The 13,841-nt window shown below is 45.0% G+C and overlaps 1 protein-coding gene across 5 annotated transcripts in view; it reads right to left on the minus strand.

Moving 5' to 3' along the window:
- CAPN8 (calpain 8) overlaps window positions 1–12,244 on the minus strand; it is an 81,777-nt gene extending 69,533 nt beyond the window's left edge. For 3 of the 5 annotated variants that reach the window (XR_013395205.1, XM_077938447.1, XM_077938433.1), the window contains exons 1-2: window positions 11,933–12,244; window positions 1,033–1,102 (exon numbers count right to left, since the gene is read on the minus strand). Coding sequence is in view for 4 of the 5 variants with exons in the window: in XM_077938447.1 (XP_077794573.1) it covers window positions 1,033–1,102; window positions 11,933–12,169 (307 nt within the window). In the remaining variant the exon portion in view is untranslated. The remainder of the gene's footprint in view (window positions 1–1,032; window positions 1,103–11,932) is intronic. The other 2 variants (XM_077938456.1, XM_028825909.2) reach the window with 1 other exon arrangement.
- Window positions 12,245–13,841: the final 1,597 nt, after the last annotated feature.

Genomic DNA, 13,841 nt, shown 5'->3' on the forward strand with positions numbered 1-13,841 from the left:
CCCGAATCATTCCCGCTGCTTGATGTCACGCTCTGTGAGCTCTTTCTAAGGTGTATTTGCTATATTCATTAAAGGAGAGAACATTGGAAGCATTTAAAATAAAACGCCTTGTGATTTTCAAAATCATGAACATTTCCAGCAGGTTGAAGAGAAAGGGCTTTCCTGGTGACAATAAGAATAAGAAAAAGAGAAAACCTCCTGAAAAAAATAAAGGGGGGGTGGTTATGGGATCCATGTGATGCTGAGGTTTCTGTTTGTGTTGCCGATTTTCAGTGAGCAGCATTTGTTTCTTTTCCGCCTTCATTTCCAGTTCTGTATTTTGCAGCTGTCACTGGATGGTGGTTTGGAAGCCCCTCAAATTCAGTTCAGAGCCATGTTGTCCATAAAATGTAAGGATTGTCCAATTCAACACAGAAACTCCCATCTGTGAGGCCTTGGTATCAGGAGGGCTTATGAGATCAATAAAGCTCGTCTGCTACCAAGGAGAGCCTCGGTTTCTGACAATGGAGGCTAGAACTTACAAAACTAAATGAAATTATGTCTTAAACTCAACTGCCCCCAATTTAAAAGGAGCATGATAAGGTCAGAAATGAAGGCTTTTGATTACAGGATCCCAGGCCTATGAAAGAATGCCTGGCTAGAAAAATAAGATTCTTGTTTTCCTACTAATTATAAAAGCACTTATTATGACAGCCCGTCATTCCATAGGACAAATTATGCCTACTTAAAGGAAACTACAACAAAAACACGGTATAGCACAGATATGTACTCTACGCCTGTAATCCTGGCTCCTTGCTCTAGCATTAAAGTGGTTAAATGAGCTGGCAAAATCTCTCATTAGGGGGAGCCAAGAGGTAGTTCCAGCATTTGGACCCACAGTGAAGGATGTAGTCTCAAAAAGCACAAACCCAGACAGACACATCAGGTACCTAATTCACTCAGTGAAGTCTCACAGCTTCATCTGATGTTTACTCATGACACATACACACCCACCCTCTCCCAGAACAAATAAGACTCTCCCCGATTACTCACCTAGACCGCCCTGACAAATGTCTGTGCGCGTGGCTCCACCAATGATAAACTGAGGGCTGGGACACAACTCCTGAAAGCAATTTGGAACAAAACACAAGTCACAAGGTGCTCAGTGACGGTGGCAGCCTGGGGAAAGGAACATCAGAGTCCCAGAGTGCAGAGCAGGAAGAAAACCAGGAGATCGTCTACTGCCCATCACATTGTTTTATTGCTGAGGACTCTGAAGCCCAGAGAGGAGACGAGCCCTGCCCACAGTCACACAGCCGGGGATGAACAGAGCAGGAGCTGGAGTCCAGAGCCCCTGCCAGAACTAGTGTTTTCATTTTTTTTTTATTCTTATTATTTTATTTTTTTTTGAGACAGTATCTCGCATTGTTGCACAGGCTGGAGTGCAGTGGCATGATCTCGGCTCACTGCAACCTCCGCCTCCCAGATTCAAGTGATTCTCCTGCCTCAGCCTACCACATAGCTGGGATTACAGGCATGTGCCACCACACCTCGCTAATTTTTTTTGTTTGTTTGTTTGTTTTTTGGTGTTTTTTTTGTATTTTTAGTAGAGACGGGATTTCACCATTATAGGCAGGCTGGTCTCGAACTCCTGACTTCAAGTGATCCATCTGCCTCGGCTTCTCAAAGTGCTGGGATTACAGGCATGAGCCACAGCACCCGGATAGGACTAGTGTTTTAATACTATATGTGTGGTGTGAGTGTGTGGGTGTGAAAAGGTGGTGAGGAACACGGAGGTAGGAGAAAGGCAAAGGCTGAGATAATATGTGATGAAAAATGATATCACCTATTCAGAAAACACCCCTATTTACATAAAGAGAAGATTAGAAGAATATTTAGCACACTGCTGTGCACCCTGTGGGCACTCGTTAAAGTCTTGACTAAATGATAATGACTCCATGTGCTGATGGACACACTGAGGTGTCAGAAGTACCATGTATCCTGAGAAGAGAACTCATCTCTGATACATTCACACACCTGACCTGCACTTCCTCCACTCACCTATCTCAACTGGCATCTGCCTACAAGCAGTCTCATGGCCCTGGTGCTCTGTTGGGGCACAATGACACATGCTTTAGTCATCCTTTCTTTGTTTACCCAGCAAGGATTTTTTGAGTGCCCATTTTGTATCCAGTACCCTTTGAACCATGGCAGGCAGGGGAAAGAGGGAAACATGGTGAAATGCAGAAAGAAAAGAAATAAACCACATAGTTCTTGGCCTCAAGGTGCTTGTGGTGTATATAGGAAACCAAGATTGACATTATGAAAAAGCCAGAGAAAAAAGGCTAGTGCATAATAATAGAATGTAGGCTATATCCACAAAAGGAGAAAAAACACAAAGAGAGAAAAATGAGAAGGGCCCAACAAGGATGATGGCTGCGAGATTTAGTGGGTGGGAGACGATGCCTGTCCGTTAGAAAGGTAGGATGCAGGAGCAGTCTACGTACTGGTTCCTAAAGAAGAGATGGGTCTACCTGTTCACCAGGCAAACTACAAGGGGAAAAGGACAGGACCTCAACGGACAAAACGGAAGTCAGCCTACATTTAATCAGAGGCATCCTGGGCTGCACTACATCAAAGACTGTCTGGCCACAGAGAGAGAGAATCATTTCGTTCTTACTTCATAGAGGTGAAGAAAGGGCAGATCAAAAAGGACCGGGAAGCAGGAGGGTGGGCTGAGGGCAGACGCTTGGGGTCTGGATGGAGCTGGCAACAGGGATTCTGGGATTCTGTTGTGGGAGGTGGAGCCTTCCAGGTGGCAGCCCCATAGCCTCTATAAGGTGACAGCTCCTGCTGAAATGGCAGAAACAGTTCCTGTGGGCTGACTTTTTTTTTTTCAAGTATTAAAAAAATTTATGCCGGGTGCAGTGGCTTATGCCTGTAACCCCAGCACTTTGGGAGGCTGAGGCGGGCGGATCACCTGACATCAGGATTTCGAGACCATCCTAGACAACATGGTGAAACCCCGTCTCTACTAAAAATACAAAAATTAGCCAGGCATGGTGATGCGCCCCTATAATCCCAGCTACTCAGGAGGCTGAAGCAGGAGAATCCAGGAGGCGGAGGTTGCAGTAAGCCAAGATCACACCATTGCACTCCAGCCTGGGCAACAAGAATGAAACTCCGTCTCAAAAACAACAACAACAACAACAACAACAAAAATTTATTTACCTGTTTTTCATTGAAAAATTAGTACATGAACATGAGAAAATCCCCAACAGTAAATAATGGTGTAAAACACACAATCCCTTCCACCTCAGAGTCCGCACTGGTAACGTTTCTTAAGTGTCCCTCCAGAAACTGTCTTCTGATATAAAAGCACATCTATATACATACACACATTTTTGTCACATATGTCTTGTACTTGCGTCTTTTCTTAGGACATAGAGAGTTTTGTAACTTCATTAAAAGTATCACACGTTATTTAGCTTGTTTATTTTGTTTCTATTTATTTATTTGTAAATAAAAGTTCTCTAGTGATGGACCTTTAGTTTTTCATTTATTCATTCGCTTTCAGTCTTTTGCAATCTCTGGTAGCAACTTAAAGAGAAAGGTGGCACCAGCCAATCTGGGTGTTCTAAAAGTGTGTAGCTGCAAATGTTCACCCTGGGTGCTCAAGAGCTCCCAGTCTCCAGGCAGTCATTTTTTGGCAAATAAAATGCAGAGAGATCTGAAAGAGTAATAAGTAAAAAGAAAGAGAAAAAAATTTTTAATTTTAATGTTGTTTTAAAAACAAAAGAAGGAAAAGGCTGTATTGTCAAGAGGGAAGAAAAGACAGCACACTCTATAGAGGTTTGGAAGAATCTCTTTTCTTAAAAACTCTCTTAAAATAGGTTCTTGGCTGGGCGTGGTGGCTCATGTCTGTAATCCCAGCACTTTGAGAGGCCAAAGCAGGTGGATCACCTGAGGTCAGGGGTTCCAGACCAGCCTGGCCAACAGGGCAAAACCCTGTCTCTACTAAAAACACAAAAATTAGCCAGGCGTGGTGGTGGGCGCCTGTAGTCCCAGCTACTCAGGAGGCTGAAGCAAGAGAATCACTTGAACCTGGAAGGCAGAGGTTGCAGTGAGCCAAGATTGCACTACTGTACTTTAGCCTGGGCAACAGAGTGAGACTCTGTCTCAAAAAATAAATAGATAAATAGGTTCCTGTTCTTCATTCTCCATTCATCTGTCAGTCTCCTGAAATCTGACTTCTACATCCATAGCTTCATGAAACTCCTCTCACCCATGTCACCAATAACTAACCTCTCTTTGGATTTGGTACCATTGGCTATTCCTCTCTGAAAGTTCTGCTCCCTTGACTTCCATACCCTTACTCACACTTGATTTTCTCCTCACCTCTCTGAGCATTTCTTCTCAGTCTCTTTCATGCGTTCCTCCACTGTGCTTGCCCCTAAGTACCAAGGAACCCCTGGCTCTTGGTCCTGAACCCTCTGAGATTATCCCATTTCATACAGCAGTAACACCCCTAAGTATTTTTGCTCGGTGACATCATTCAACCCCATGGTTTCAACCATTAACCGCAGAAGATGCTGATGCTTCCAAAATAACTCCCTGAACTGTATCTTCAATTACTTGTGTCACAGTGCTCATGAGATAGAATTTCATTAGATTCATATCTAATAAGCTTCCCAAGTTCTATTAAAATGTTGAGTTTGGGTTGGAAGACAGAGTGATTGGCAAAGGCTACAGACAACTGAAAGTGAAATATACAGAATGGTGCTAAGTGATTTGTAGGTAGATGGAATGTCCATTTTACTATGTGGTACTCAGTATAATTCAAAAATGTCCCCACCCCAGAAAAACACATACACACACACCAAGAAATGTCATGACTAATATGTTGCATGAATCTTTCAGGGACCACAGAAAGTCCCCAGCTTTGGGCTGGGCATGGTGGCTCATGCCTGTAATCTCAGCACTTTGGGAGGTCAAGGTGAGCTGATCACTTGAGATCAGGAGTTTGAGACCAGCCCGGTCAACATGGTGAAATCCCGTCTCTACAAATAAAAATGCAAAAACTAGCTGGGCATGGTGGTGTGCACCTGTAATCCCAGCTACTCAGGAGGTTGAGGCATAAGAATTGTTTGAAACCAGGAGGCAGAGGTTGCAGTGAGCCACGATTGCGCCACCGCACTCCAGCCTGGGTGACAGAGTGAAATTCTGTCTCAAAAAAGAAAAAGAAAATTCCCAGCTTTGCAAGGAGATTGCATCTCACTATGATGCCCAAAGAACTTACCCCAAGTCTTCTCTCCATTCCTAAGTTGCTGTTGAAGCACAGATCAGAGATACAAAGTAATTGGCAGTCAGAGAGGTTTTAAAGAGGCAGAATTCTGTAAAGAGGCAGCCTCACACCTACCCACACTTGGAACCCTTTTTTAATCTTTCCTAATAACAACCGTGTCTTTTTAGTAATACTGTTTTCTATTACTCAAGTGAAGATTTCAAAACACTCCATAAATACAAATTACTCTAACCTAGGATCAGCCTCTGATGACCAGGCCTAAGGAAATACAGGTATCAGTTAAGAATCCAAGGCAGTAAGTGACTGAAATCCACACTGTCTCAGTGATGCTGACTACTTGGCCACACTGCTCTCCTAGAGCGTTACCCATGTCTGATAGCTTTGGTTTGCACTTTAGGAGCCCTGGTTTTTAGAACCCCCAGAGATGCTGCCATCTTCATCATCATCACCTTCAAGGAGAGCCACATTGCTTGACCCAGAACTTCCATCCCTCTGTGATCTGGCCCCACTGGATGTTTCCAGCTTTGTCTGTCAGTTTCCCACAGTGAGTGATTACGACTCTCCTCCCATCACGACAGACTCCCACCTTCCTCTGAATACACTTGCTCCCGATGCACTGCCACAACCCAGTGCCTCTGCCCACACCTGCGCCTTCTCTTCAGTCTCTCTCCCGATTCTCTTCCAACAATCCCAACTCAAATGTCTCCAGTAATTAACCTGCCCCAATTTCACTGTCAAATTTAACTGCTTCTTCCCATGAACTCCCATGCATTTTGTTCATATTTCTACTTATTTCACCCTCTGGATATTCTGTCTTATAATAATAGCTAGATTTCCTCATTCAAGCCTCCCAAAAAACAGTGGGTGGGTAATATTATTATCCCTATTTTATGGATGAGGAAACTGAGTCTTGGGGTGGTTAGTAACTTCTCCATGGTTCCTCAGCTAGCAAATGGCACAGAGGGGACCAGAAACCTGATCTACCTGACGCACGAGCTCATGCTCTTAACCACTCTGCAGCCTGCCAGCTGTCCATATGTCTCTCCCTGAGGAGCCAAAGCTCCACAAAGCCTCCTCTCCAGCATCTGAACACAACCAGCACGCAATAAATCATGGCTAAACTGAAAACTCCAGATTCACTAATCCAAGACATAGCAGCTGAAGAAAGAGTCGCTCCAAGCTGAGGCCTCTCACCCTCATCCTTATCCTAACCTCCCAACAATTCATCCCCTTGACATTTCTCTTGAACTGGGTCCTTACTATGCAGCTGACATCACTTCATTGCTGTCTTGCTGTATTTCTCCTTAAGATCAATAAACCACTTAATTGCCAAAAAGTGGACACTTCAGGGAAGAATATCATTGACTGCGCTGCACCAGGGCCCGCTCATGCTGGGCATTCCTCAAACCACAGGACCTGGGCTGGGCATTGACCAAGCACAGAGGGGAAGTCAGAAAATAAGGAGGCAAAAATCTGTCTGCTAAGAACACCCCCTGATCTCGCATAGCCAACCATGCTGTTTGTGATAGGATTGTTCTTGCCCAACCCTAAATAGTCTCAGGATTGTGAATAACCAAAAGCTCATCCTGAGAACCCATGCTTGACCTTGAGCCCTTCCCCTGGGCAAACTTGTCCTGAAACTTGACAAGAGCCCAAGCAAATCTTTGCCCAGTTGCTTATGAACAGGCAGAAACACCCAGCAGTGACAAGATGTCAAATGGTATGATTTCAGAAAACATCTCAGTATCAAGCTTTATTTTATTATTGAAAGGAAAAAAACATGTGTACATATACGTTCAGCACATCTCATCTCCTTTCCCCCAAAGGCCGGTAGAAGTTAACGTCTGTTTGGGAACCAGGATCATAGGAGTCACATTTAGTCAGCTGACTTAAAGCCCCCAACACTGAAGAAGTACAAAATCACCCTCAAAAGCAGCAATGAAACAAAAAAGCAAATGGCACAATTAAAAATAGGCAAAGGGGCTGGGCGCAGTAGCTCACACCTGTAATCCCAACACTTTGGGAGGCCGAGGCAGATGGATCACTTGAGACCAGGAGTTTGAAACCAACCTGGCCAACATGGCAAAACCCAATCTCTACTAAAAATACAAAAAAATTAGACAAATGTTGTGGTGGGAGTCTGTGGTCCCAGCTACTTGGGAGGCTGGGACATGAGAATCACTTGAATCCGGCAGGTAGAGGTTGCAGTGAGCTGAGATCACGCCACTGCAGTCCAGCCTGGGCAACAGAGTGAGACTCTGCCTTAAAAAAAAAAAAAAAAAAGGCAAAGGACTTGGTTAGACATTTCTCCAAAGATAATCTATAAATGGTCAATAAGCACATGAAAAGATGCTCACCATCGCTGATCTTTGGGGAAACACAAATCAAAACCACAATAAGATATTACCTCACACCCATTAGGATGGCTACTATCAAAAAACAGAAAATGGCTGGCGCAGTGGCTCACGCCTATAATCCTAGCACTTTGGGAGGCCAAGGGGGGCAGATCACCTGAGGTCAGGAGTTCAAGACCAGCCTGGCCAACATGGCAAAACCCTGTCTCTACTAAAAATTTAAAATTCGCTGGGCATGGTGACGAGTGCCTGTAATCCCAGCTACTCAGGAGGCTGAGGCAGGAGAATCACTGGAACCTGAGGGGCAGAGGTTGCAGTGAGCCAAGATTGCGCCATTGCACTCTGGCCTGGGTGATAAGAGTGAAACTCCACCGGGAAGGGAAGGGAAGGGAAGGGAAGGGAAGGGAAGGGAAGGGAAGGGAAGGGAAGGGAAGGGAAAAGGAAAGAAAGAAAGAAAGAAAAGAAAGAAAGAAAGAAAGAAAGAAAGAAAGAAAGAAAGAAAGAAAGAAAGAAAGAAAGAAAGAAAGAAAGAAAGAAAGAAAGAAAGAAAGAAAGAAAGAAAATAACAACACTGGCAAGGATGTGGAGAAATCAGAACCCTGTGCACTGCTGTGGGAATGCAAAATGGCACAACCACTATATAAAATAGTACAGCGGTTCCTCAAAAACTTGAACATAGAACTACCATATGATCCAGCCACAGGTCATATCTTTTGGGTATATAACAAAAAGAACTGGAAGCAGGGTCTCAAAGAGAAGTTTGTATACCCATGTTTGTAGCAGCATGATTCACAATAACCAAAAGGTGGAAGCAACCCAAGACCAAAAATGGATGAGTGAATAAACAAATTGTGGTCTATATACACCACAGAATACTATTCAACCTTCAAAGGAAGGAAATTCTGACATATGCCACAGCATGGATGAATCTTGAGGATATTATGCTAAGTGAGTTATGCCAGTCACAAAAAGATAAATACTGTATAATTCCACTTATATGAGGTACCCAGCACAGTCAAATTCAAAGAGACAGAAAGTAGAACAGTGGTTGTCAGAAACTAGGGGAATGGCTAGGCGCAAAGGCTCACACCTGTAATCCCAGCACTTTGGGAGGCCAAGGTGGGCAGATCACTTCAGGTCAGGAGTTCCAGACCATCCTGGCCAACATGGTAACACTCCATCTCTACTAAAAATACAAAAAATAAGCCAGGCATAGTGGCGGGCGCCTGTAATTCCAGCTACTTGGGAGGCTGAGGCAGGAGAATCGCTTGAACTCGGGAGGCAGAGGTTGCAAGTGAGCCGAGATTGCGCCACTGCACTCCAGCCTTGGCAACAGAGAAACTCCATCTCAAAAAAAAAAAAAAAAGAAAAAAGAAAAGGAAAGAAATTGGGGGAAGAATGAATGGGAAGTTTTTAAATGTGTATTTAGTTTCTGTTTTGCAAGATAAAAAAAATACTGGTGATGGAGGGTGGTGATGGTTGCATAGCAATGGGAATGTACTTAATGCCACTGAACTGTGCATTAAGAAGTGGTTAAGATGGTAAATTGTATGTTATGTGTATCATACCACAATTTAAAAATAAATAAGTAAATGCAACAAGTAAACTTATAATGCACCACATTTCTGGATACCCCAATCTGTTTGCAAACCCCTGAAAGGCCTCTTGGGAGGAAAAAATAATAATGAACCATTTAGGAACAGGCTAATTTTCTCAGCGTTCAGTGTATGTTCCTCATAGAGACAGGATCAGAATCTTTACTGATTCAGGAGTCTATTCAATAACTTGTAAGATCTTAGAGGATAAGTCTGCATTCTCTAATGTAACCTTGTGGTATATGAGCATGAGCCTGCCCAAAAGCAGCTGTGTGATCATTTTTCACTGATGATTAGGGATGGAGAGGTTAAATTTTGACACACATTTATTTACTCAACACACACTTGAATACTCCAGATAGGAGCCCTTCAATTGCACCTTCCACATTACTCAGGTTCCACTGCCTGATGCTCTGAATTTTACTTCCTCCATTGACAGCCACAAATCAGCACATCCAGTCTACAATTACCGCATTTCCACAGACTATGAGAACAGGTGAAGACACGGTCTGGGGAAGAATAGGCTATGTGGTTAAGGAGGTAAAGTCTCTAAGGATTTCAAAGAAAGGAGAAAAATTAAGCAAAGGTTAACTGAAACCTGACTTTGGTCTCTAAAGGAAATTTTTCTCCCCCTTCTTCCCCTACCCCAAGACCCTTGGGATCTGCAATAGTACCCCTCCCTAAGGCTTTTCACCACCCAGTGGTGACAACCCAGGTTCCCATGGCCCATCATTTATGCCTCTGTAGAGTTCTTACTTCATTCTGCCTTGGGCATCAGTCCTTTATTCACACCTGTGTCTCCCCACACTTTCCATCAGAGCTGAGACCACAGCTCACTCCTCAGTTTCTCCCTGACCACCTTCCCAATCAGTGCAGAGCCCATGCCTGGCACAAAAAAGAAGCCCAAAAAAACTGTCCGTTGAAATGAAATGTGGCCGTCTTGAAATTAGAATATAAAACCATAACTCCCAATCTGGATTTTATCAACATACCAGGTAACCTCATAGATTTCAGAGGAGAATGGGAAGATGAACCATGGTGTGTGGGAGGGCAGCATGGCCAAGGAGTTATTCTCAGAGATGAAAACTGTTGCACAAAATCAACAGGATCAAAGCAAAAAGGGTAGAGGTAGCTGGAGTTAAATAGTGATTTTGACCATTTTAGAAGAAGTGCTCTCCCTTTATCTTCCTGTTTCAACCACTGCCAAGAAAATAGGAACCCTGACTTGATTTCCCTATCATGGCTTAGAAGACAAAAGGTGCCCAGGTCGTTTCATAGTCCCGCTCCTGAGACATTGCTATGAGCTCTGTTGAACAGAGCACTTTGTATAGATGAGCTCAATTCTCACTCTGTATGGGGGCGGTTCTCAACCCTGAGGTTAAATCACTTGACAAGGGTCACATAGTGATAGGTCATGGGCCGAGGTTTTGGGAGGACCGTTCTCCACCCCTTGCCCTTGAGCTTTGGGTAGTATCAGTAACTACATTTAGGAGCCCCTGCCTTCCATCCGCATCCCCAGAGCCCCAGCTCCCACCTCTCCACTCACCAGCCCTGATGGAATGTCAATTCATGACCTTGAGCAACCATGCACCTTTCAGCAATGATGTTGTCACAATTTACCAGCGGGCTAACTGTATCCAGCACTGAGTTGCTCCATTGTGCACTGGTCCAGGGACCATATGCATTAATAACAACTATGTATTCTGCATCTATTATGTTCTGGGCACTATGCCCCGAGATTTATCTCCAATTCTCATACCAACCCTGAAAAATAAGGTTCCAGTAAATGCCATTTTACAGATGAGAAAACTAAAGCTCACAGAGTTTACCTGCCCAAGACAACACAGGCAGGGCTAGGATTCATATCTAACTTACCTAGTTCCAAAGCTCATCCATGCTCTTCTCTCTATACCTCACTGCCTCTGAACAAGAGTTCAGGCTGGCTATGGTGGCTCACATCTGTAATCCTAACACTTTGGGAGGCTAAGGTGGGCAAATGGCTTAAGCCCAGGAGTTCAAGACCACCCTGGGCAACACAGCACAATCCTGTCTCTACAAAAATATATAAACATTAGCCGGGTGTGGTGGCACATGCCTGTAATCCCAGCTACTTGGGAAGTTGAGGCAGGAAAATCACCTAAGCCCAGGAAGGTTGAGGCTGCAGTGGGCTGTGATCGCACCACTGCCCTCCAGTCTGGGTGACAGAGTGAGACTCTGTCTCAAAAAAAAAAAAAAAAAAGAGTTCAAAAGATGGTGGGGGGGTCCAGGCGCAGTGGCTCACACCTGCTATCCCAGCACTTTGGGAGGCCAAGGTGGGTGGATCACTTGAGGTTGGGAGTTTGAGACCAGCCTGACCGACATAGAGAAACCTCATCTCTACTAAAAATACAAAATTAGCCAGACATGGTGGCACATGCCTGTAATCCCAGCTACTCGGGTGGCTGAAGCAGGAGAATCACTTGAACCCAAGAGGTGGAGGTTGTGGTGAGCTGAGATCGTGCCATTGCACTCCAGCCTGGGCGACAAAGCAAGACTCTGTCTCAAAAAAAAAAAAAAAAAAAAGGTGGTGGTGGAGGGGTCTGAAATGTGAGATCCAGACACTTAGGATCCACAGCCTCAACTTCTCCCTCAGTTCCTCCTAATCAGATGTAAGGCCCCTCCACCCTGTATGTCACTCAACAGCAAGCCCGCTTCCTTACCGTGGGCCGCTTCCAGATGATGCCTTGAGTTTGCGGAGAGCCTGGTCCAAGATCCTTGTAGCCCAAAGCTGATGGACATGCCGGGAACTTGGGGTCCTTAAATAGGACCCCTGAGTCCAAGCACTGTTGCCTCAGGGTCTTGAAATCCTGGCCCAAGTATTTCAAAGCCTTTTGGTTGGAGCCAAGACCTTGAGCAGCAGCCCGCTGCCTAGATACACCAGCCGCCTGGGCTGCCATGCCGTGGACTCTGTAGGGTGGACTGAAGGGCAAGGCTGCACCGTACTCTCAGACACCTGCTCCACTGGGAGGGGAGTTATAAGGCACTAAGGGAGGTGGAGCAGACAAACATTTCACCTGAGGCCCTGTTCCAGAAGGAAGTGAGTCATGGTTAGGGACAAATATGTACCCAAGGTCCAGGCCAATCTGCCCCACCTTCTTCTTCTGCCTTTTGCAAATCATTTGGGGTCTGGGAACCTTCCAGGGCCCATCCCAGGCCATTAGCCTAAGAAATCCATTAGGATCTTTACCCCCACCCCGGCATCCCCTCCACACACCTCTTTGCAAGATCCGCTTGCCTTGCATCAAGCCCATTGACTGAGATAAGAAGGCTCATTGTGCAGCTTGAAGCAAATATTCACCAAGGAATTGGAGGCATGGCTCTGAGCAGGAAGAAGGCAAGTGGTTACTACACGGCCCTCTTCCTGCCAGAAAAGTTTGGGTCCATATTTCCTAGGGAAGCAAAAAATATCAGAGAGTGGTGATTCATAGGCCAGATTTGGAATAAGCCCTGCTGGAGGAGGTTCCACCTGTGAGTGAAGGCTTTGGCCTCTGACTGCCTCGGTTTCTATCCTGGCTCCCCCAGTAATTCACTCTGTCATGTTGGGCAAGTTATTTAACCTCTTTTATCCTAAATTTTTTAATGTATGAACTGGAAGATCATAGGAGACCCTACCTCAAAGGGTTGCTTGGAAGAGTGATGAGATAGTACATGTCATCTGCTTAGAACAGTATGGAAGTAACATTCAGTGAATGTCAAGTATCACTATTCCTTGGAGCCAGGATTCCCAGAGAGGCCTTGGAATCAGAAGCCTTGATTCCAATCTCAGAAGTGAGTTACAAGCTGTATGACCTTGGATTAGTCACTTCTCTCTGGGCTCCAGTTTCCTACATCTGGTCTACCTGAAGGATATCAACCACATCAATGCTTTTTGAAGTTCAGTGTTTGTGGCACACTAGAAAATGGTCCCACAAAGATACCAAGTCCTCATCTTGAGAACCTGTAAATAGTCCCTTATCTGGGAAAAGGGTTTTTGCTGCTATGACTAAGTTAAGAATCTCGAGATGGGAAGATTATCCTGACCCTAAATACACAAGTATCCTCATAAGAGGAAGGCAGAGGAAGATTTGACAATAGACAAAAAGGAGAAGCAATGAGATGAGGCAGACAGAGGTTAGTGAGATCCTGCCCCACTCCAGGGAGCACCAGCAGCCACAGGAACTGGAAGGGGCAAGAATGGATTCTCCCCTAGAGCCGCTGGAGGAGCGTGGGCCTGCCGACATGTCGACTTCACAGCCTTGGGACTTCTGGCCTCCAGACCGGTGAGAGAATACATGTATGTTGTTCTGAGCCACCACATCTGTGGTCATTTGTTACAGAACTTGCAGGAAACAAATACAGTGTGCAGAAGAATCCCCCGGAGCACTCGCTCAAAATGCTGATTCCTTAATAGGTGCTACCACAAATCCTCCACCCCCATCCCCCCCAAAAAAAGAGTTATAATTCAGAAGGTCTGAAGTAAGACCCAGGAATCTGTAGTCTTCAAACCATTACCCCAGAGATGATGCTAATACAAGGATCCAGGGCTGCCCACTGAGAAGCTCTGGACCAGCCGACCTCTGAGGCCTCCAA

This window comes from Macaca mulatta, chromosome 1 (genome assembly GCF_049350105.2).
Source record: "Macaca mulatta isolate MMU2019108-1 chromosome 1, T2T-MMU8v2.0, whole genome shotgun sequence".
NCBI classification, from domain to species: Eukaryota; Metazoa; Chordata; class Mammalia; order Primates; family Cercopithecidae; genus Macaca; species Macaca mulatta.